The sequence below is a fragment of the Mchenga conophoros genome, linkage group LG12, assembly GCF_057382185.1.
Source record: "Mchenga conophoros isolate Kocher_MC1m ecotype Shallow Benthic linkage group LG12, M_conophoros_male_GT1.1, whole genome shotgun sequence".
Classification (NCBI taxonomy): domain Eukaryota; kingdom Metazoa; phylum Chordata; class Actinopteri; order Cichliformes; family Cichlidae; genus Mchenga; species Mchenga conophoros.
Genome location: NC_140537.1, coordinates 12,906,428 through 12,929,392, shown reverse-complemented (window position 1 = coordinate 12,929,392; position 22,965 = coordinate 12,906,428). Strand labels below are relative to the sequence as shown.

At 40.5% G+C, this 22,965-nt stretch overlaps 1 protein-coding gene across 1 annotated transcript in view; it reads left to right on the top strand.

Annotated features, from left to right (window-relative positions):
* Positions 1-716: 716 nt before the first annotated feature.
* Positions 717-22,965, top strand: part of LOC146562210 (transmembrane protein 132C) — a 180,489-nt gene continuing 158,240 nt past the window's right edge. The window contains exon 1 of the mRNA XM_085293775.1: positions 717-1,595. Within this exon, the coding sequence (XP_085149901.1) occupies positions 1,469-1,595 (127 nt within the window). The 5' untranslated portion in view covers positions 717-1,468. The remainder of the gene's footprint in view (positions 1,596-22,965) is intronic.

Here is a 22,965-nt window from a genome sequence, read left to right as displayed (position 1 = left end):
GGGAAATATATATATATATATATAAATTTCTAATCTTTATTATATTAGATGGCTCTGCAGAAAAGGGCCATTTGTGGTGGAGCTGAATATATGTTCCTCGTGGCCCTGAATGGGAATAAGTATGGAAAATTGAATGAATAAATGAATGGAGATGGCTCACTGGAAATTGTGTGAAAATACAACAAAGGAGCGAGAAACTCGGTGAGCACTGCAGCCATATCTGAGCCTACTGCGGTGATTGAGTGCATCTCTCTCAGGATGCAGACACCATACCGCGAATGATGTCATCAGACTGGTGCTTTTTACTTTTCTATACCCACTGTCATTTCTTTTTTTCGTAATTGTATTTTAATATTAATTACCCGAAGCGTTAAAGGTTTGCGTTATCAAACACGAGCGGCGCAAGTTTTTCAGTTCACTCTTCGTGCCGCACAGGGTCGCTGGTGCCTGACAAGTGGCGCAATCATCCAATAAATTCGAAATGTCCGATGACAACTTTTAAAATCATTGTTTTTGCACGCAAAGGGCAGCGACGTCACCAGACGTGTTGGTTATTTAACACACGTGCCACTGTCTGATTTTGATTTAAAACTGACAGGGTGAACATATTAGTTTTTTTCGGTGTTGTTGTTTTAGGAAGATGCTTTAATGCAAACTCAGCTGGTCAAAAGTGATGAATTAAAATATGTTTACTCCCGGCATCAATGATATGATGTTCCTGGAGCGCCAAACGCCCCCGCTCTGTGTCTGTTATGTCTTTCCTTCTGGTCCCCTCGACGCGCATTGGACGGGGTGACAATGCGTAAGCTCCACAAACTGCAGTCTGTCTGCATAAACATAGAAGAACGATGACTTGAATCCGGACTTTCGCTGAATATATGAATCACCTGGTGCCAAAGTGTCATTAGAAGTGGAAGCTGAACGCTGAATACGGACCTCTTGCGCGCTCTCCTCTGGCTCAGGACTTCACGAAAAGCTGTCTGGGTGTGGATGTACGCTGATCTATGCCGGGACTTGAACTTTTCTACTTTTAGATAATTCGCCTTAACACGAGGATGGACGGAAAGTATCGGACTTTACGCACTACAGCCAGCTTCAGGAGCCCGGTGATGCAGAAAGAAGGGAGCTGGAAAAACTGACCGTCTGAGGACAGAGGATTTCTGCGCTTCTTGGGATAAAAAAAACCCCGCTATAAAACAAACACAAAATCGTTGTGAAAATGTGTCATAACTGGTCTTTCGCCAGTAATCTAAGCGTTATCTCTTCTAAAAAGAAAAATGCTGGAGAGACCGAAGCAAAGCTGAAGTTCTTTCTCTTCAGTTCTTGAATTTTCCTGACAAAAACAAGTAGATCAGACTTTCAAAACTGCTCACTCGAACTATGATTGTTCAGCGTTTGGAAACTAACGATTGCAGCATGAAAAGACGTGTTTTCATTCTTCATTTTTAGAAACCACACTGCACGTAGGATGCTCTTCTTTGAACTAACACGCATCGGCTTGCGCACTAATTTTTGGGGGAATTCGTGTTTTTTAACGGCTCAGAGAAACATGTTGCACATCCTTGCGCTTCAGTCGGTGGTGTTACTTTTGGGAGGTAAGCATTTTAAACCTTTTAGCCTATGTGTCTTTACGCCCACTGTGCCGACTGAGGAGCCAGGCTTTTGTTAAACAAAGATTTCAAGTAAGTTTAATACGAACTGGAGCCAAGTAGCGTGATTTTTGTCACACAGGGGACCGCGTGAGATACACGGTGATGCAGGGTAGCGAACATCCTGCTTGTCTCATCTGCGTGTACGCTTACATTCCCCAACAAGAATTCAGTTCAGATGTGTTCAGTCATATATTATGGATTCCGAAGACCTCGCTGCAGTGGCTCTGCACCTGTACGATGAACCCAGAGCAGCTCTGGCTTTAAATAACACTTATCTCATCAATATTTCAACATGACAAGGATTATCTTGTGCAACAGAAGCACTGGGGTTGTATCGACTCTTGACTTAAGTTATTACATAAAATTCATCTCCAAGCCCATATTTATTTCATGGGAAAACTTAGGAGAGTTGCATTGATGAGAGCTCTTCATATAGCTTCACAACATCAGTCCCAATCTCTTTGAGGTGTCACTTAATATGTTTTTAGTAGGAATTTCTGCGTTTTATATGGATTCTTGGTGGGGGGAGAAAAAGATGATTTAAATGTCATTTTCCACATTGCATCAGTCAATTAGTGCCACTGGGAGGAGAACAGCAACATCCTTTTTGACTGCCTGGCGGCCAGGATATATAGATCTGAAGGCAGCTGGTGGTCTGGCTAATGAATCCCTTCTGTCTTGTGGGAAAAGGGTTTAAACTAAAATGCAATCTGGAAATTTTAACCGGTCCTCCAATGGGACTTTTTCTCCAGATGATGCCTGGCTCTAGCAGCTTTCCAGCATACCCAAAAGAAGAGTTTTTCACGGCATGTCTTTAATTAAAAGCAAAACTTTTTTTCCTCCCTTTTTTCTTGTGCAAATGAAAGAAACAACAACACATTTTTCAGTGAATGAATATGCAATCCTTGTTCACTGCAGTAAGACCTAGAATCACAATCTTATTGTAATTACATAGAATCTGCAGCCGGCAGTGTATCTGTTATGGTCTAAGAAACACTTGCGCTGGTTTCCTGCAGAATTAAAGGTCATAGTTTCCAGAAACAATCTTTCCAAAATTGCATCTTAGAGGTCCATTGTGCATGTGCGCCTCGGTGATACATCTTGGAGCTCATGAGGATTATTCTTATGTAACAGCACCTCTCTTTCCAGTGCTGGCTCACTGGCTTGAAGTATACTGTAATAATATTTGCCATGTGCTAAGGCCTTACACAGTGTGATCCTAATTGAGGATTGTGTGTCATAAACCTGCAGGACACAGCTTCTTACTGTGAATAGTGATGAAAATTGATAACACACTCCAGGAAATGAGAGGATCAGATCCGTGCTAGAAAAATGTCTGCGCAGCATAATAAGCCACGATTAGGGATGGAAACCTGGTGTTCTAGTGTGACTGTGATAAAAACCCTTTGTTTCAACAACTGCAAATTATATCAGGGTGTTGAGTTTCCTGGCCCTAGAATATTCAAAGCAAATCTGCAGAATAAAATGTTATTATGATAAAAGGATGGAGACTTAACATTTTTTGTATGTTTTGTTAATAAAAAACATACAAAACAAGTGTCCCGTCCTTTAATTGAAGCCACCAGGTGCGTTCCAGTGGGACACCTCAGTGGGATTCCTGAGAAGAATTTTCAATCTTCCCTCCTTTAGTTTTATCCTTGAGCTTAACAAGATCCAAAGGAGATCAAGCAAGGATAGCCTTTGGTCTACATCTTTGAGCACTAAGCACACAGCCCATGCTGTCTCTTGTTGCTGCCATGTGTCTGTCCTCATGCCTCGGCATCTCCATCAAGACGATTGAAGTCGTTCTGTAGAAATTTTATTTCAGAACATTTACTTACCCAGCCGAGATTCTTAAACCCTCTCTCAGTGGAGAGGTTTTATCTGTGATTGTCTTCAGAAACATCCACTGCTGTGGTTCCTCGCCCCAGTGCTGTGGCACACATCCAGCTCTACTTCTTTTGCCCCTGGCAGTCCTGTAAACCCTGCAATTCATGTCCTCGGTCAAGAAAAAAAAAATGAGCCAGAGAGGTGAAATACAGTCTTTATGGAGAACAATTTTTAGCATTCGCGGCTTGATTGATGGACTGATTATGTTTGTCTTTAAGCTGTGCTGCTAAATTGTGAGTGGCATGTGTTTGTCTGGATCCTTTCATGTGTCTGTGTCTCATTTCGTTAGGCTCAACACTGTCTGATTGAAATTCAGCTGGAGTTTTGACGTGGAATTGAACACATTGTCCACTCAAGCAAAAGGATTGATTTCATCAACAGTCGGGTGGATATTTTCATGTCAGCTTCGATTCCACTGCACTGAAAAGATTTTTGTTTTAGATCTTTGACAGCTTTTTAATTATATTTGTAACCAAAGCATATTGAAGTAAATGAGTATGTCTTAAGTGGCCATGCGCTGGATAAACCCCCTAATGTCATTTCTTTTTCTTTTTTTGCTGCCATTCATCAGTTGTGGTGTTGATTTAGAGATCAGAAAGAAATGAAAGGAACAGTAGTGGCTTTTTTAATTTCTAATTTTTTGTATTTATTCTTCATCAAGGCTATCTGTGCATCGCTCTTGCTGTGGTGCACAAAGTCGCTTGAATTTTACAACAGAGGACACTGATAAAAAGAGCCGTCACCCCCCCCCTTCTCTCAAATCCAATTTGGCGTGGCTTGGGTGGTTTCCGTGGTTTCCCTTCATGGAAGGAGAAAGGAAAAGAAAATCACAGTAGTAGTTTGACATGAGCTGTGTTTAAACTCCCCGTGGTTTTCAGTTCCAACACTCGCGAGTGATTTATGCCATACGTTTGTGTGTCAAAATCTGCACCTTTGTTTGCTTAATGACCATTTTTTGAAGCGCGCTGAGTAGGTGGACTGTCATCTAAATCCCTCGTACTGTTCTTTTACGCTCATTATACTTAAAGTGCGTGTGGGAGGCATGCAGCTTTCCAATCACTGAGTCGAAAGAGGGTTTTTGCCCCTGCAAGTTCAAAAACATCAGACTAATGTCCTGTAATATTTCCACAAAGCACATCTGCCCTGCTTAATTGGCTCTTTGTAACTGCTGTGATCTCGCATTCAATCAATTTTCATAATTTGGGGAGGCGAATGGTGGAAACCTGTGTAAAAGCTTTTAAAAAGAGGGGATGTGAATGTGCGATGAACATGCTGATGCTGTGTTTGTTTTCTTTCATCGGTGAATAGTTGAATAGTGTCTCTGTTGGCTAAGGTCACGGTGAGACCGTGTGCTCGACACTAAGAGTGGTGAAAACGAGGGGAAACTACAAACTGTTGCACTTATTTTTATTGTCAATAAAAGAATTTGTCATTATTGACGGGCTAAAGCTGCATCGGTAACTAATTTAGGATTGAGCTCGTTGACATGCACATGACCTCGCTGACCCTTTGATAGTTCGCAGTGACAACAACAACATGTGTGAATTCCTGGTTGTCATTTTGCACCAGTATATCAATGTGGATGTTGAGATATTTGGCTGGAAAAGTATAAACTTTGTCCTCTTGCTAAAGGCGTTCTTGTATACTACTAAATCCAGAGGGTCATCAAATTCATCAGGATTCCTCCACTCGGATGTATTGTCATGCATTTGTTTACAGAATGCGGCTGTAATCCATCCTCTAGACATAACAATCAAAGGGATTACGACCAATTCATTAAGTACACCTATTCACCTTAATCGGCTAATCATATGAAAGCAACTCAGTGCGTTAAGGCATGTAGATATGCGAAAGAGGACCTGCTGAAGTTCAAACTGAGCATCGGAATCGGGGAAGAAAAGTAATTTAAGTGGTTAGTCTGAGTATTTCAGAAACTGCTGATCTACAGGGATTTTCCTATACAACCGTGTCTAGGGGTTTATAGAAAATGGTCTTGAAAAGAGAAAACGTCTAGCATTTCTCTGGGTGAAAATGCCTTCTTGATGCCTGAGGTCAGAGGGGAATAGCCAGACTGCTTCGAGCAGATAGTGAGGCACAGGAACTCAAACAGCCACTCATTAGAAGCAGGGCATACAGAAGAGCATCTCTGAACAGATAGGCTACAGCAACAGAAGAATGCACCAGGTGTCGGTCATGACGGCTAAGAATAGAAAACTGAGGCTACAGTTCACACAAGATCACCGAAGTTGGACAGTAGAAGATTTAAAAACATTATCTGGTCCAACAGGTCCTTTTCTATTGCAATGTTTGGATGGCAGGGTCAGAATTTGGTGTAAATATCCCAAACGCCTGGATTTGTCTTGTTTTCTATCAGCAGTTCAAGCTGTAATGGTGTGGGGGATATTTTTGTTGCACACATCGGATCTCTTAATACCAACTGATCATTGTTTAAATGCCACAGCCTTACCCAAGTATTGTTGTTGACCATTTATGACCGCAGTGTACCTGTCTTCTGGTAATGGCAATGCGCAATATCGCAAAAATCAAACAATCTGAAATTGGTTTCTTGAACTTGACACTGAGTTTAAGAGCACTCAGATAGCCTCCACAGTCACCAGATCACAATCCGATAGAGCACCTTTGGGATGTGGTGGAACAGGAGACTCTTACCATGGAATCTGCAGCAACTGTGTGATGCTTTCACCTCAATATGAACCAAAATCTCTGAGGAATGTTTCCAGCACCTCGTTGAATCTGTGTCGTTAAGAAATAAGGCAGCTATGAAGGCAAAAGGGAGTCCAACCTGGCATTAGCAAGGTGTAACTAAGAGGCTGGTGAGTGTAGTCTCTAAGCTCCAAGAAGATACTTAACACATCCTCTAAAAATCTTCATTCATTCGCTTGGAAAAAAAAGTATTCAGTTCCTCTGTTCTCTAAAACGTTGTAAACAACAGCAAACATATGCCTCGATGTTGTAGGTTTACTCAGTGGGCTTTAATGCAAAGCCAACAGGGTAATGTTACAAGACATTTTTAAACAATTTATGACTCTAAGGGTGCGAAGAAACTACCCCACAAGGTCTGCTCAAGTGTCTAAATGCTATCATGATTGGACGTTTTATTCCTTGCAGATACCATCCCTTAGAATTCACAATGCATTTTCATTTTTCTACCGTAGCCCTGTCTCCTTACTGCAAATGTTGTTGCATCCTATCATTGTAGGTGCATATTTTTATTCTACATGAAAGGGAAGGGGGAGAAAAAAATTTTTTTTGCACTATGTACGGTTATGTGAAAGCTCCTGAATCATGAGATATTCCGACACACCAGACCAAGAAGCTGATTATGTTATTATATTCAATGCATTAATAAAATTCCATCAGCCCAGGAGCATTTGGGGGGAGACGGCATCACACAATATTAGATATCTGTGTAATATATCCTGCATTAAGGCTTACACAATATGGACATGTTCAACAACTTCTTTGCAAGTGCAAATAGGAAATTGGGGAAAAAAGCAGAGATTTGTTCAGTCACAAACTCTCTCTCTATATATATATATATATATATATATATATATATATATATATATATATATATATATATACTTGCGATCCTCTGTTCCAAAGGCGTGTAGTCTAACCACTATGCTATCCAGCTGCTACTGGCACCCCTAGATAGATATCTATATATATATATCTATATATCCACCAGACATTTATTATATGTACTTTTTACTGTATTTTTTTTTCTTTGTTTGTATAAAAACACTTCTGTAACTCTGGTTGGTTATTCATATTTGATTTGAATGCTCTCGGGCAGGTGGCGGGACAAAAGCCTGTCACCATATCTGAGAGACTCTGGCTCTCGGTTGTACGCTGGGATGTCGCCGCCTATCAGATGCACCAGACCTTAATGCATTAGAGGCAATGATCTGACAGGTACATATTGTCAAGGCCCATTGACTTCTTTGTGGCGTAGCTGATTGATTGCTGAGATTATGTTAAAATAGGAGCCTGTGCGACTCTTTGTGATTCAGAGCGGTGCGCTCATGCAGCAGAATGCCGAACGGCGCTTTCCAAACTACCACAGAATTTTAATTTTAAAACATATTAGTTTTGTCCCTTGAGCAGTTCGTTCTGTTTTTGTATAATCACCGTAGTCTGTGGATGGAACAACACACGCCAGCAAGTTTGTTGTGCGCTCTCATCTGTGACACAAAACCAATATGAAGCTGCATGATGAATGAATTATGGTGGGTGACAGCACCTTTCATAATTTCAAACAAAAAGCCTGATATGAGCCTTTCTTTGGATAAATAAATAATAATTAAAAAATTTTATCAGCATATTTATTATCTGTAAAGTTGTTCATGTTCCTCCTTTTCTCTTTAGCTTGACATTAGACAGTGCAGCGCCACGGTGACTAACTTTGACTAAAATTTAGTCAAATTTCAAAATAATGATACCGACAGCATGGATGTGACTAAAAGTCGCACATATTTTCCTGTTTTTCCTTCTCATTACTGACAGCAGTGACTTATAGTTGCTAAATGATTATTTATTGGCACAAAGGTGCTGTCGAGGGACTAAAAATGAGAAAATGCAGTTCAGAAATGTTAGATACAGTAGCTCAATTACAAAGTCACCCACTAGAGAAATATTACATAAACAGTGTTCACAGTGTGCATTCAAATTGGGGCAACTGGGGTGAAATAGAGTTTAAAGTCACTTTCAAATGTGTGGTGCTCATTAAATAAGTTGAATTTTTATTTTTATTTTTATTTTTTTTGTGATGCTTTTGATTTTGAAGACAATCCTTCTACACACCAAAAAAAAAGGAAAATTGCTCCACAGAATGATCATTTGTTCATGCACTGCAACTCAGTTAAATGCAAATGACCTGAAGTACACTTTGACCATTGTCTAGATGGTACTTGGTGTAATTGGAATGCCAACGTATGTGTGCGTCCCCAATCAGTCTTGACACAATCACTGCTTCCTAATCAGTGTGAAAGTAATGGCCACCTCGGAGTACAATCAGTGTAGTTAGTCTGGCAGGAGTGGCTGTAACTTAATGAAGCCCCTTGAGTGAACGGAGTCAGTGGAAGACAAGGAAAAGAAAAATTCCTTGACTTTATGGCTCTGGCAAAGATATTGATGTTCGGTGGCAGATGCAGCAAAGATGTATTTTCACGTGACGCTTTTCTCTTGCTGTCCAGAAGCCTGAGGTCTTCATGAAAGCCTAGGGCGTTCATGAGAGTGGACAGTGAGCTGATGACGGGTGAGGGTTAGAGATGTCCAGTCACGGCGTAGAATTTGTGGCAATACTGAGTCATTGTTCCTTGTGGCACTCTGTGATGTCACCGCGGCCAACAGGGGCAAGGCTGGCGGTTGGCACATCCTGCAACGTGCTATCTGTGCCTGCAGATTCTCCTCTTAACCCCAAAGCCCTCAATTTCACACAAATTGGAAAGAGCCACACCAAGTGGAGACAGAATGACCCCAATGATAACGAAGGATTAGCCTATTTTTTTTTTCAGTTTAATTCAAATTGGGAATAAAACTGTATAGATTTATTAACGGACGACTGAATGCTGACTTTTCCAGCCGCTCGGAATTTTGATTAGTTGTCATATCTTTTTATTAACCCTGCATTGCTTTATGGATGGCAGTGTTGGTTGAATTGAAATATCTCACCGCATTGTTGAACAAACATTTATGTCGTGCTTATGACTGGACTTTCCACCCACAGCAGGTCACGCTCTTTTCTTGTTTGGTGAAACACAATTAGGTCCATAAGTATTTGGACAGCTTTATGATTAAATCAAGATGTGATTGAGGTGCAGAGGGGTTAAACAAAACTGTTCAGGAATTACAGACATTTTTCTCTATAATATAGATTTTTTAGAGACGCAAAACTAATTGGACGATTGCATGGTGTTGCAGTTTCATGCCCATCCATGTGAGGCTTGTTCCCTTCAGTGAAACAACAAATTAAGGTATTGTTTTGATTTGCAGATGTTTACTGGAATTTTATAAGCTGCAACTACATTGGGAGAGATTTTCTTGCAAGCTAACAGCTATAGGTAACCCTTACTACCAGGTCGTATGCCAAGCCCTGGTATTTTTCTAGAAGTTACACAATGCCATTAAGTGAGTGAAGCAAGAATAACTTAAAGTTTCCTCCATAAGAGACTTAGAGGTGAATTATGGTATGTGTAATGGGTTAGAAGTTTAAAAATGTAAGCTGGAGGCGCATTATTGACTGTGCTGAAGGTGAATAAAACTGTAGAATTGACCCTAAACTTTATTGGCAGGCCATGTAGAGAGGCTAATATTAGCTGTCTTTACCTCCTTTAAAAGCCCAGTAGCACTTTCTTTCTTTTTCTTTTTTTTACAGCAGTATAAGGATAAGTGTAACATGGATTTTAATTTATAACACCATCATCCCACCACAAATCTCCCCACTGTTATGTGTGATCATTTTACAATGATCTTGTCAATTCCTTGTGTTACAACAGTAGCAAGCAGCTGCCTTCTCACTTCAACCTCCTCCACTTCCTGGCTCTGATCCACTGACAATGATGCAGGCCTTGATATGATTCGTTCTGAGGACATGCTCACTATTGCTTTGTATAAGCCAGAGATAAGTGTAAGTAATAAGCACTTTGCAAGTGTTCTTTTTTTCCTCTGCTGGGCTGACTTTGATTACTATTGCCGCCTTGTTTCATGCTGTTTTTGTGCATTCTCGCTGAACCTTGAAGATTGTAGTGTGAAGGCCCTGTAATTAGATGTTCTGGGAGCATGGCAACTGCTAAAATTCAGAGTGATGTAATCTGCACTCCATACTTAATTGCTCATGCCATGTGTAGGATGGTTTGTTTAACCTGCAATAGTAAAGGAACCGCATGTTTTCTTTGCCAACGGATGCTTTCCAGAACAAGTCTAAATATGGAATTTCACTGTCTGGTTGTATTTCTTACAGAATGTCTGTACCTAACACTTATATTGCTGTTACAGAATAAGTCTATTTTATCCTACAAACTGTGTTAGCCTGCATACTGGAAGCAACATTGCCTCTTCAATTATATGCATGCCAAAAAATTTATTGTAGATGATGTGGGCTCCCTTTAATTAAGAGGTGGGAGTCTCTCATTGTGCTTTAACATGTGCACCATCAACTTATAGCAGAGAAAACTTATATTACAAGTACTCTTTGTTTAAAATAGCAAAGGGGTCTTGTTGACAAGTTGCGGGACAGTGGAGCAGGAGATTTACAGACAGATTGGTGCTGGTCTGTTGTGTTGAAGAGAGAGCTGAGTGTAAAGGTAAGCTTCAGATTTACTTCTGGATTTATGTTCCTATCTTCACCTATGTGCAACAGCTGTGGGTAGTGACCGAAAGAAGAAGATTGGGAATTAGAGTAGCAGAAATGAGCTTTTTTCAAAGGGTATGTCGGTCAGTTATAGAGATAGGGTGAGGAGTCCGACCTTTCGGGATCGGCTTGGAGTAGAGTCGCTGCTCCTCAGCATCAAAAGGAGCGAGGTGATGTGGCTCGGGAATCTGTCTACAAAGCCTCTTGGATACATCCAAAACACCTAGTAGCTGAGGTCCATTTACTACTGGGAGAGACCATACCTCTGGGCTACCTTGTGAATACCTTGGTATTCCCCCCCGGATGAGCTGGAGGAAGTGGTTGGGGAAAGGGAAATGACATGGGTTTCAAATGGAAACACCATAGCTAGAAGTAGCCATCAGATGATGGGTAGACTGTGGTCATTAAGGGATGGACATGGCCAGCAACAATACTCAGATACTGGTGGTTAATCAATACTCAGTTGGTAGTAAAAAGAGCCCAAAATGTGCCAAGAAAATATTTTTCACTCCAATACCAGCATGAAGCATTGATACAAGATAGATCCATGCTTTTATGTCACTCATCCTATCGTCATTGATCATCATCAATGTCGCAACAAAACTCGAGACTCATCACAGCAGGCAGATTTTCTAATCTTCTACTGTCCAGTTTTGGTGAGCTGACGTGGATTGGAACCTTAGTTTCCTAACAGGAAAGTGACACCCAGTGTGTACTTCTGCCGCTTCAAGGTTTCACATGTTGTGCATCCAGAGACGCTTTGCTACCTCGGTTGTAACGAGTGTTTGTTTTTTTCCTGTCAGGTGAAAGTCTAACCAGTCTCCTCTGATCTCTGGTATCAACAAGGCCTTCCGCTTACTCGATATTTTGTCTTTTTGGACCATTCCCTGTAAACCGTAGAGATGGTTTTGTGGGAAGATCCCAGCAGATCGATAGTTTCTGAAATACTTAGACCAGCCTGGCCTCTTGCAAAACCACTTAAATCACTTTTCTGTCAGCTTCTCATGCTTGAGTTGATCTTCAGCAGGTAGTCTTGGCCATGTCTATTTGCCTGATGCATTGAGCTGCTGCCATATGATTGGTTGATTATTTCATTACACCAATGAGGAGTTGAAAAGGTGTACCTAATGAAGGTACATCTGGGTGTATGTGCCATGATGGTTCGCCATCTTGACGGCAACCAGGTAGTTTTGAAACAAAAGTAAAAAGTAGCAGGAAAAGTACAACATAAGTAGAACGCACAAAACAATTGCACACGGCAAGTCTTGTACTATCTAGCTTTTTTTTTTCATAGCTGGAAACCAATGTCAAAAGAAATTTTCAGGATATGGCCTGCAGATTGACAAAGGCAAGTCGAGTGAGAAATATGTCAGAAAGTATATGGTGAGCTGACCAGCAGATAGGTGGGCTGATCTCTGAGACATAAGCCTCTTGCGAATAAAAACAGATGAGAACTGAAGAATCATTTGGTCTTGCTGCAATATAACACAGTAGACAAACACTAAGAAAGTGAAAAGTTGAGCTCCTTTCTCACTCAAAAGCATACACAGGACATAAAACCTGAAAGCATAAGGAGAATTCCATCAATTATTTGATAAGGGATCTAGAGTCGCAGACAATTTCACAGAAGAAACTGGGAAGTGAACTTGTGATTTATTTTTGCTATACCGCTTCATGTTCTGAGAAATAGAGCCATGCTCTAACGACTGGGCGGCGGCAATACATAAAGCTCCAGGAACCCAGTGCAGAAGCTGAGTTTAATCATATTAATGGCATTGGTATGACCAAATCAAGTGTGCACGTTTACACGCATTCTCCTACATGTCTGCTTTTATCTGCTGATAGCACTTTTTCCTGAATCCACAAATAAAAGCAGCGACATTCCAGCCTGCTCTGAGGCTGCCGTCTATTTAATTAGGTAATAATCATTTTGTTTGAACGAGACCCAGCGTAAACAATTACAGCTACAGGTAGAATCAAGTCTTGATTCATTATTCGGCAAACTGAGTCATGATGTACAGTATGAACAACTAAATGAAAAACAACACAAAACCTTAAAAAAGGGCCACGGCACGCCGGCAAATCACCATTGTTCCAAAAGCAATATTTGCTTGTGGTGTTTTGAATGCCCAGATTGTTTTACTCCTATAGTGATCTGGCAACTGCGAAAGCCAGAAAATAACCCAGTCACTTTGTTAGCCAGGGGACTGTTGCTTATGTTCCATTCGGGGCTTTGTTTTGCTTTGTTTTCTTTCCTTTGCGTTCGCTCTGTGCTTGTTGCTCAAGAAAGGTTTGTGGTTAGGGGTAAAATATACCCCTTCACTACCTTAAACCTGCAAGTTAAAAAAAATTACACTCACCTAGGGGATTTAAATTCAATGCCAAGGGACTCTTTACTTCCTGATAAAACCTGTGCACAGCAGCACTGCTAAATAGCATGTTTTTTTGCTGTTTTTTTTAAGTGAACCACTTAATTCATGAAGGGGAAACAGGCGTGTCAAAAAGGATGCAGTTAGACAGCCTGTTTTAGCCCTGCAAGTGCTCTAACCTCAACTGTCTTATAGATGAGCGACTCAGGAGAAGTAACCCAGAAAGTTGATAAGGAATAGGTGATAACATGCTCCTCTACTTCCAAAGAGGATGCAGCTTGTGAAATGCTTTTTATGCATTTTCTATGTCACAATGAATCACAGGTATGATATTTCTGTTTATATATATACAAATGCGTCCTGGTTAGTTCTGAGCTTAATGAGTCAGCCAGCTGTCCAAAGCCAAAGGACACTCAAGTATATATCTTTCTACGTAGCACTCTTAATTCTTATTCTCATGTATATATCTCATGTATATCTCATGCACATATCTTTCTACGTAGCACTTTAATTCTTATTCCTACTTTTATTTTTTCATGTCTATTTAAGTGCTATTTATGACACTATGTTTGCACTGAAGCACCGCAGCAATTTCCTAATGTTGTAAACCTGCTCAACATTTGGCAATAAACCCCTTTCTGATTCTGATTCTGACAAAACGTTCAGAGCACATGTTGGCTTAATGACAAATCTAAATGGCACAGAAAGGTCTCTTTAGAGAATATGGTCACATTGTAGATGACTGCCATTCTCATGCATTATTCATCACCCCAAAAGAATAGCTTGGATGAACTAGATAAGTAAAGTATGTGTAATAATTTCGAGGATTAATTGAATATGCTGAGGGGCACCTTTTGCTTTACGTTCCTTTTTTCAGTAACAGTGTTTCATAATGCTGGCTGCCTAACAATGAAAAAAACCCATAAAATAAAATAAATAACAACAACAAAAAGCGGCACTTTTGCTCAGACCATTGAGGATTAATTCAAAGCGACTTTCAGTTTTGCCTCTAGAACAACTCTGCTTCCGAGAAATGTTTGTAGAATTAAAATTATAATTAGTTTCTATTTCTCCAACACATTAGAAAGCCCACTTTTTTTTGTAGCTGGCTTAAGAGGAATCGTCTAGTCTTCCTGGATTCCTGCACACTAGCCGGGAGTGCAGACTGGGTTGATGTCAATCACTGAAATAAAGTTTAGCTTGGTAGCTCTACGGGGAGGCTTTGAAACAAAATGTACCCCGTGTTGCTGATTTCGAAATATTTCTTTAAAACAAACAGATTTTTTTTCCAGTGGTGTGAAAACCCTCTGCTTTTCCCTCTGATCTTGTCTGAAATAGAAACATTTCTCTCTCCCCCCCAGTCACTTTAATGGCTTTCTTTCCCTGGTCCCAAATAGAGCAATTTGTTCATGGAGTTAGTTCCTGCTTTGACAGGTTTTAGGTTAAACTGCAGATTTAAAGCCAGTCCATCTGAGGCGGCAATAAAAGCTCTTTTGAAAAGGGAATGAGGCAGTTTGGGGTGAATGGACACTTCTTATAAAGAAAAAAAGAGAACATGGATTAACAGTTTCAGAGTTAATGCAATATAACACACTCTAGCACTGACCTTGCAGTATGTATAGTACAGCAATTTGCATACTTCACTGCATAGGAAAAAAAGTGATATTCAGAGAAATATAACAGAGGTGTAAATGAAGGAAGTGTACTTACTGCCATAATTCAATGTGTTATTTGGTTGGCTTTGTCTATGACCCTCCGTATGGCTTAACATAACTTGTGCAGCACTGAGATAGGCAGAAACGAGGGACCTTGAGCAGTTGCCAGAGGTGGAAAGGCAAAGATAGAGAGTCACATGGCATCTGTGCAGAGTGGAGCATGAACCACTGCTGCAGCTGTGAGATCCTGAACTAATCAGGACAGATGATTAGTCATCACTACATTGCATACGTTTCTCTGCATTAAACACTCACAAGCCAGAATTAATATGTAGAGTAACTGTTCAGTACACACTGTCTACAAACTGTCAGATCTCTGTGACGGAGGTTGACAGCAACACTCGAACAAACAGGACAGATGGTTCAGCGCAGTCCGTGGTGCGACGTGAGATTTCTGTCTTTCAAAAGATGCACTTTGACTTAAAGTTTGCAGTTGTTTTCCCTCAGTTCACACACAGTTTAACTCTAATTGAAATGGAAACCATTGGATTTTTCTGTGCATGTATCTGTGTATTCGTTTAATGGACAGCGACGTGACGTTGAGAGCTAGGCTGTGTTTTCAGCATAGCATTAGTTCTTGGCCTCGGGATCAGTTTCAGGCAGCAATCTAAGCAGATCAGCTGATCTCAAAGCCAGCCCGCATCATTTGAGGGCTCAGCTGATATACCTTTGCTCATCCTGCCACATGGTCGGATGAACTGCTTCTGCCTCGGTGTTTTGGCCAGCACCCATGCTGGTTTTTGAAGGCAAAGTCATCATATTTGGAAGAGAGTGGAGTTAAGCATGGTTAGTTAGCTGAATTCACAAACTGTACAGGTGCAACACACAATGCTGCTAATTAATATTAAGATAAAAATGATAGATAAAAGATAAAGTAATCAAATTTCACTAAAACAGAAGCAAAACTTTCTTGGTTAGACGTCCAGTTAAGTTGCTTGAATTAGCTGAAGTGACGTCCAAGAGAAAGTAATTGGTTTTAGTATCCCAGCAGCTGGACACTTATTTTAAATCTTACTAGTGTGCAAATGAGAGCCAGTACTGTGCAAAAGTCTTGACTCACACTTCATTTCTTTATGTTTTGATAGGAAATTTGGAAGGAGATGTAGGGATTTATTGAAGCATGCAAACATACATGGAAATACAGTAAACAAAGCAACAAAAAAAATGTTTGTTGAGTTCTAACAAGCTCAAAAGTCAGTATTTGTCATGACCACATTCCTTATTCAACACAGCCTGAAGTCTCTTAGGCAGCTTTTTTGTCATTTCTTTAGGTAGTGTTCAGGAATAGTCCTCCTGGCTTCTTGAAGGACATTCAAAGCTATTCTTTAGATGTTTCTGCTTTTTGTTCCATTCTGTTAGCATTACCTGGTTTGGTAGAAAAAAACCTGTTTTCTATATTCAAACAAATTTGGAGTGTTTCATTGTGGCTGGATTTTCTTTTAAAATAAATGCAACCTTGTCAGAAAATCTAAATGTACTACTTTTCAAGTTTGAGAGGAAGCAGTGTTGTATGAGGAGAAACCTAAACATTCAGAGACGCTAGGCTACAAAACTCTTTCAGTGAATGGATTTTGGAAGAAAACCTTCTGTCTGTACTGATTTAATTAACTTGTGGATTTTCATATCATCTTAAGGTTCCGAGCAAACACCCATTTAAAGCCCTGAGGTTTTGGCTTGAACAAATTTTAAGTATCAACAGTTCACCGTGAGATCTTTTTGAGTGGATTGTGGTTGAGCTTTAAAGTTATATTTGCTGGATTTTTAAAACTTTTTATTGATATATCTTAACCCTGAGAGGTGAAAAGCGTGGTTTGGCTTGATTCTCACCAACTATCATTTTCCTTTTTTTTTTTTTTTTTTTTTTTTAACAGAGGCAGCCTCTCATTCCTCCCACTCATCAAAGAGGCATAGTACTTCATTTTCATACTGCAGTATCACAGACAGGCGTCAACACCCATAATCAATCACCATTGCTTGTGTGGAAAATTCCATTAATTGGCTTTTCTTTGGTCGCCTGATTTGGTGCAGTGTTAACATGATCACACTTTGAGAGGAAATTCTGCCTGGAGTAAAAAAATCACTCGGCTAATTGTGCCCAGTCCTATTTGCTGTGTAATTGCTGTATCACTTTTACCCTCGCTGTGCTATCTTCAGTTGCTGGCCAGAAAGTCTTTGTTGGATTTGTGTCCGCTTGTTTTTCTACCTCAACATTAGATGTTCCTCCCCACTCACAAAGAAGCCGACTGACTCTTCCCTGTGAGTGCCTCTGTAGTTAGCCTGATTTACGATATCGCTCCGCAATAAAGGCCCGTGTGAGGGGGAAAGATTCATTAAGGACCCCAGTTTATGTTTCGGAGAACTCCGGAGGGACCGTGGGAATACTGATTGGCACACAGATGTGCACTTGTCTCATCCCCCCAACCAAAGCCAAAAGCTCTCAGCCCCTTTCCCCTTGCACCATGTGCACTGGATTGCACAAAGGAGGTGCTGTTTGCTGCCTGCAGGATGCCTGGGATACTCAGAGTTCTTGCCACTCAAATTTGCACTCTCCTGCTGTGATAGGACTATTCCAGACGTATCAGACCTGCTCGCAGCACCTGGAGGCCCTTCTCAGCATCCTTTAATGACATCCCCACTGACCTTCCCAGCCACTAGCAGCACTACCTATTTGGGTTCATCTCTTCCATCCACAACTTTACCAAATAGGCCAGCGGGCACGGCATTGCAGTGTTTACTCTTCATCGGTCAATACTCTTTAATCCCCAAGATGAGGCTTTCTCTCATGAACTCAAAATAGCTCATCCTCCTCCCCAGTGAAGCCACAGGCCCATTACTCTTTATTAGCTCTTAGCGTCTTAAATGTGGCCATCCATTAGAGGAGTGGCAACAAACATCCCCAACTGATCAAGCTCAGTAAGCTGGCAGGACACACACGATACGCATTCGCTAATTTAAACTGACCCTTAATCAGGAATAATTATTGTGGAATGAAACAGCTTGTGTCCGAGATAAAGAAGACTCACCTGCACAGCATCGTCCCTGTGAAGATTCCCAAACTTTCCGCGGTCTCCATACCTCCCTACCCCATGTCTCTTGCTTACCAGCTCAGTAGTCTCCACAGACCTCTGCCTGAATGATTTCTTTTCTATGGAGGCTGACATGGAGTAATACCATACTGTGTCATATATTGATTCTTCTTCCAGTCCCTCTTTCTTGAATTTTGTAGCGGATCAAAAGCATAAATCATCTGCAAATGATCCTCGAAGGAAATATTGTATTTATTATTCTTGACGCATGGTCACAAATTCAATAAGCCTTATTAATTGAACATGGTGAGAAATATGATGTGGGTAATTCAATGGGACTAGAGAGCTTTCTCTCATCCCTCATATTTAAGACTGTCCTGTTTGGCATTCAGGGCAAAGTCCAGGAATGATTCAGGGTCACAGCGAGGGTCAGGGAGAGTGTAATCTTAAGCCTCGACAACCGCTCGTTTTTGTGATGTGATTTACTGTTTTTTGTTCATTTGTTTTTTTGTGGAAAACCACATGAAGGCCACCAGCACCAGAAACCCTTTTGTATTTCACTCTTGTGTGAGGGATGATTAAAACGCAAGCACAGTAACACCAACTTCTCTGTTGCTCTATTCACTGTTGTTCAGTATTTCTGAAGCTTTCTGTCCTTGCTTCTTATTTCTTTTTCTTCTTGACATGTTTGACGAAGCCGAAATACAAGCAAGGCCAGGCATCCAGGCAGCCATTCACTGCTATGTCCACCCATATTATTACAGCCAGAAGTGGGCAGCAGGGACATGGCCTCACCTTTTCTGGTGCCCTCTATTGTGGCTCTTCATTTTCTCAGTCTCTGCGAGTGTGAAAGCTGCTCTCCGCTCCGCTACTCCTATTCCGGCTCTACATATCCTAGCATGAGCCCCAGTGGAAGGATGAGTGAGTTTGTATGAGGCGAGGTATAGGCAGGGTGCTGCTTGGCTAGTTAGAGCTCATCTGGGACCTGGTTTCTTACCTCTGCACAGCCATGCAGAGAGAAAAACCCTTTCCACTGGTCACCTTAGAAACTAGGAACGTAAGGTGACTGTAAGTGCAAGAGTGGCATCAGATAAGTGACAGCCAAAGCAACTGGAACTAAAGGTTTTTTGGAAAGCTACCACATGCCGTGTGTCGCTCACTGCCTCAGAAACTAGATTGTACAGGAAGTAGACCAGTTCAAAGATGATTAATCATTTTCCTATGAGTGAATTAAGGATTTTTGTCCAACATTAAGTTTATACCAAGCCTTGAGGATTCATTAATTGAATAAATAAATCTTCAATTTGATGGATTTTTAGTCGCATTTTGCTCAAAATTATTGCTAAAGTTTTGGTTTATTTTTTAAAATCCAGGCAGGATGAAAGAGGTTAACTAACTCGCGTACAGAGGAGGATTGTCATCACCAAAGCGATGCGTACCTAGAACCTGATCACCTACTCACGAGCAGACAAAAGGTGCTTTTATAATTTCCAATTAAAAACTCGAAGAGAAAAAAGGGATTCAGACATTAGAATTTAGAAGGCACTCTGTCTCAGCATAATGTGGGCAATCCTTTTACAATTTAATGCCACACAATGGGGAAATTTAATTATAAATGATGTGGATCATGAAGTGTGTGCTGAAATAGACATTTTTCTCAGTTGAATTATCATGATTTTTCTTTGTCTTTGCATTTTTTCCACCCGCTGAAACTTGTGCGTATCTCTCTTACCCCCAACCTGGAGAAAGAAGAAAGAAAGATGATTTGCAAATTTTATGTCTTTCTGCATCAACATAACAATTCCAGGAGCGCAGTCACAGTACTGATACTCTAATAGCGAGAGCACGCTGTAATTAATGTGTGAAGCTTTTACTGTAATGTTTTACAACATTATTTCCATTCAGTTTTTTTTTTCTTCTGACCAAAATCTGGAAAATGTGGAAATTACTCTTTCTGTGGCCTACTCACCGAGTCAAGGTTATAGTATTACTCCACTTCATGACATAAAAACCATTAAAGAAGACCTTACTGGAGTCTTCTTTTTTTAAAGGTTTATTAAAGTTCATTTGTAGTGCTTCCTGTGACTGTCACAAAATAGAGGAAGAATAATAGAAGTTTTAAAAGCTGAAGCCAAAATCCAGCGGGGGGATTAAACTTCTAAAAAATAAAAACCCTAAGATATTAATCCTGCTGTCACGTCGACACTGATTGCCTGTCCTTAATAGAGGGAGAATTGAGTTTTCTGATGCTGCTTAAGGGTTTATTTCCATCAGCAAAACTCATCAAAACAGTGAGAGAAACCAATCATTTTTTTTTAAAGTTACTTGAGAATGATTGCGCGTGATAAGCATCTTAAAATTGTAATATTGTGCAATTCTTATATTGCGTAGCGTTGAAAATAATGGTTGCACTTTATGAGCTCGGCTTGTCTGAAATGTTGATGATGAACCTCCAATTCATGGTTAGCATTTACTAGCAAGCTAAATGGTTACGCTGGTCCGTTAGAAGCGACTCTTTTAAACGAATTGATTGAATTGACGAAGTTAGCCCGACATCCTCACAATCAACATCAGTGTAGTTTGACACTTATGGACTGTTTTCATCTGTGTGACTGCAAAAGTGGACTGAGCCATTAACCTTTGAAAGGCGGCAGGCTGTTAGATACAACCAGCTCAGTTATGCAGTTGTCTTTCCAGAAAAAGTTGGCATGCTGTGCTAATAATTATGAATGATTTTTTTTTTTTAATTAAAGGTTTTTTGAAGTTTCTGCTTTTGTTGGGTTCTCAGAGATTTAGCTGATAAAAAGTTTGCTAAAAGATTTCCTCTGAATTTTGAATGTGGAACGTTTTCTCCACTGGAACTGCAGTACCTGCTACACTATATATTGCTGTATCAAGTCTAGCCTCTGTTGCAAAGTGGGGAAATAGTGGGTGGAAAGTTGGTGACAGAAGGAGCTGCAGCTTGGAGAGGGCCCACACAGACTCCAAAAGAATTACTTTGTTTAAAAGGCAGTGCCTTAAGCAATGTTCTCTCAGGGTCCAGATATCTGAGTCAAATCCCTGCTGCACAAAAAAACAAAGCACTACTAGAGTTTGAGTAGGGTTGTACTGTTCAATTTCTCCTCCCTGGAACAAAGGAGCGAGTGATTCATCTTAAAATGCTTTGTATGATTTATTAATTCCGATCCATGACACAGGCTTGCTGATTCTCATTATTTTGGATTTGGGTTAGAGATTTACAGACTTTATTTGGCTTGAGGTAGAATTATTTTCCAGTTTATGAATTCATTGTCAGTTTTCAGGCACCGGTCCTAAACAAGGTTTGCATGCTTATGTTTACACAGGGTGACATAGCATAAGCACTGCAAACAGTCGTGGTTTAACAAAGATGTTACCCTACATGTGGCACGCGACTGATCTCGAGTGTTTGATGCAGATATACAAAGGTCCTAGATTTTATTTCATTTCCATAATTTTATGTCCTATTTCATCCTCTCCACCAGACTAACTAATTTAGTTAATGCAGAAGTCTTTGTTTTTAATCATACAGAAGTCTTGGTAAGCTTGCTCAGTTGTTTAAAGCTTTCTTTTTTTAACGCGTTATATCATTTTATTCAGAGGCTCTTCTACTTGTAATTTGCTTGTAATAATGATCCATCTTGTCTGGCATTACCAAGAGCAGCCTTACTGAAGATTAACTGAATCACTTAACCTTTAGTACCCTTTTCCCCAAAAGACCTGCAGTGCTATATTAAATGTAAATAAAACCAAATTCAATATTGTTCAAATGAAACCCTGTATTTAACACAAAAAAAAGAACAGAGAAAATAGATCAATATTTGAAACTGGGACATTTTATTGTCATGCTTTAAAGAAAGTCGACCCTTTTTCAAATTTCTTTTTTATGTATGAGGATATAAAAAAAAAACTAAACAAACAAAAAGAACAAGCTGGTGCTTTTTTGAAATAGGTAAAGACAATCTCAGAAGAACAACACACACTTACTGCTTCCATATGATTTAAGAGGGGAAATAGCATCCAGATTCTGATAAAGGCACTTAATTAACAAGCATGATTATCTCTATCAAAGTTGAAGTTTTGACATTTTGCTGCTCTGAAGCGTTCAGGTGTGTGTTAAAACAATGCCAAGACGGAGCGACGTCAGCAGCAATTGTTGCTGCCAATCAATCTGGGAAGTGTTTTAAGGCCATTTCCAAACAATTTAAAGTCCATCATCCTACAGTGATAAAGATTATTCACAAGTGGAAAGAATTCAAGACAGCTGCCAATCTGTCCCAGGAGGGGACATCCCAGCAAATCCCCCCCAAGGTCAGACTGTGCAATACTCAGAGAAACTGTCAAAAAAACCAAGAGGCTCTACATGTAAATGTTACATTTATCAGAGTGCGATTAGAAAAACACTGACCAATTATAGCTTGTTTGTAAGGGTTACAGAATGGTAAATGCCCTGTATTTATATAGCGCTTTACTAGTCCCTAAGGACCCCAAAACACTTTACATATCCAGTCATCCACCCATTCACACACTGGTGATGGTAAGCTACATTGTAGCTACAGCCACCCTGGGGCGCACTGACAGAGGCGAGGATGCCAGACACTGGCGCCACCGGGCCCTCTGACCACCTCCAGTAGGCAACAGGTGAAGTGTCTTGCCCAAGGACACAACGTCCAAGCCGGGGCTCGAACCAGCAACCTCAACAAGGCGAACGCCCAACTCTTGAGCCACGATCACCCCACAGAAGAGAGCCCAGCAGCATGGTTTAGGCTAACAAAGCTGCATCTGATCTAACCATTAGACAATGTCCTTTGGACAGACAAGATGAAAATGGAGATGTTTGGCCATGATGTTTGGATAAAACCAATCACAGCATATCAGCATAAACACCTCATAGCAGCTGTCAGCACTGTGGTGGAGGGG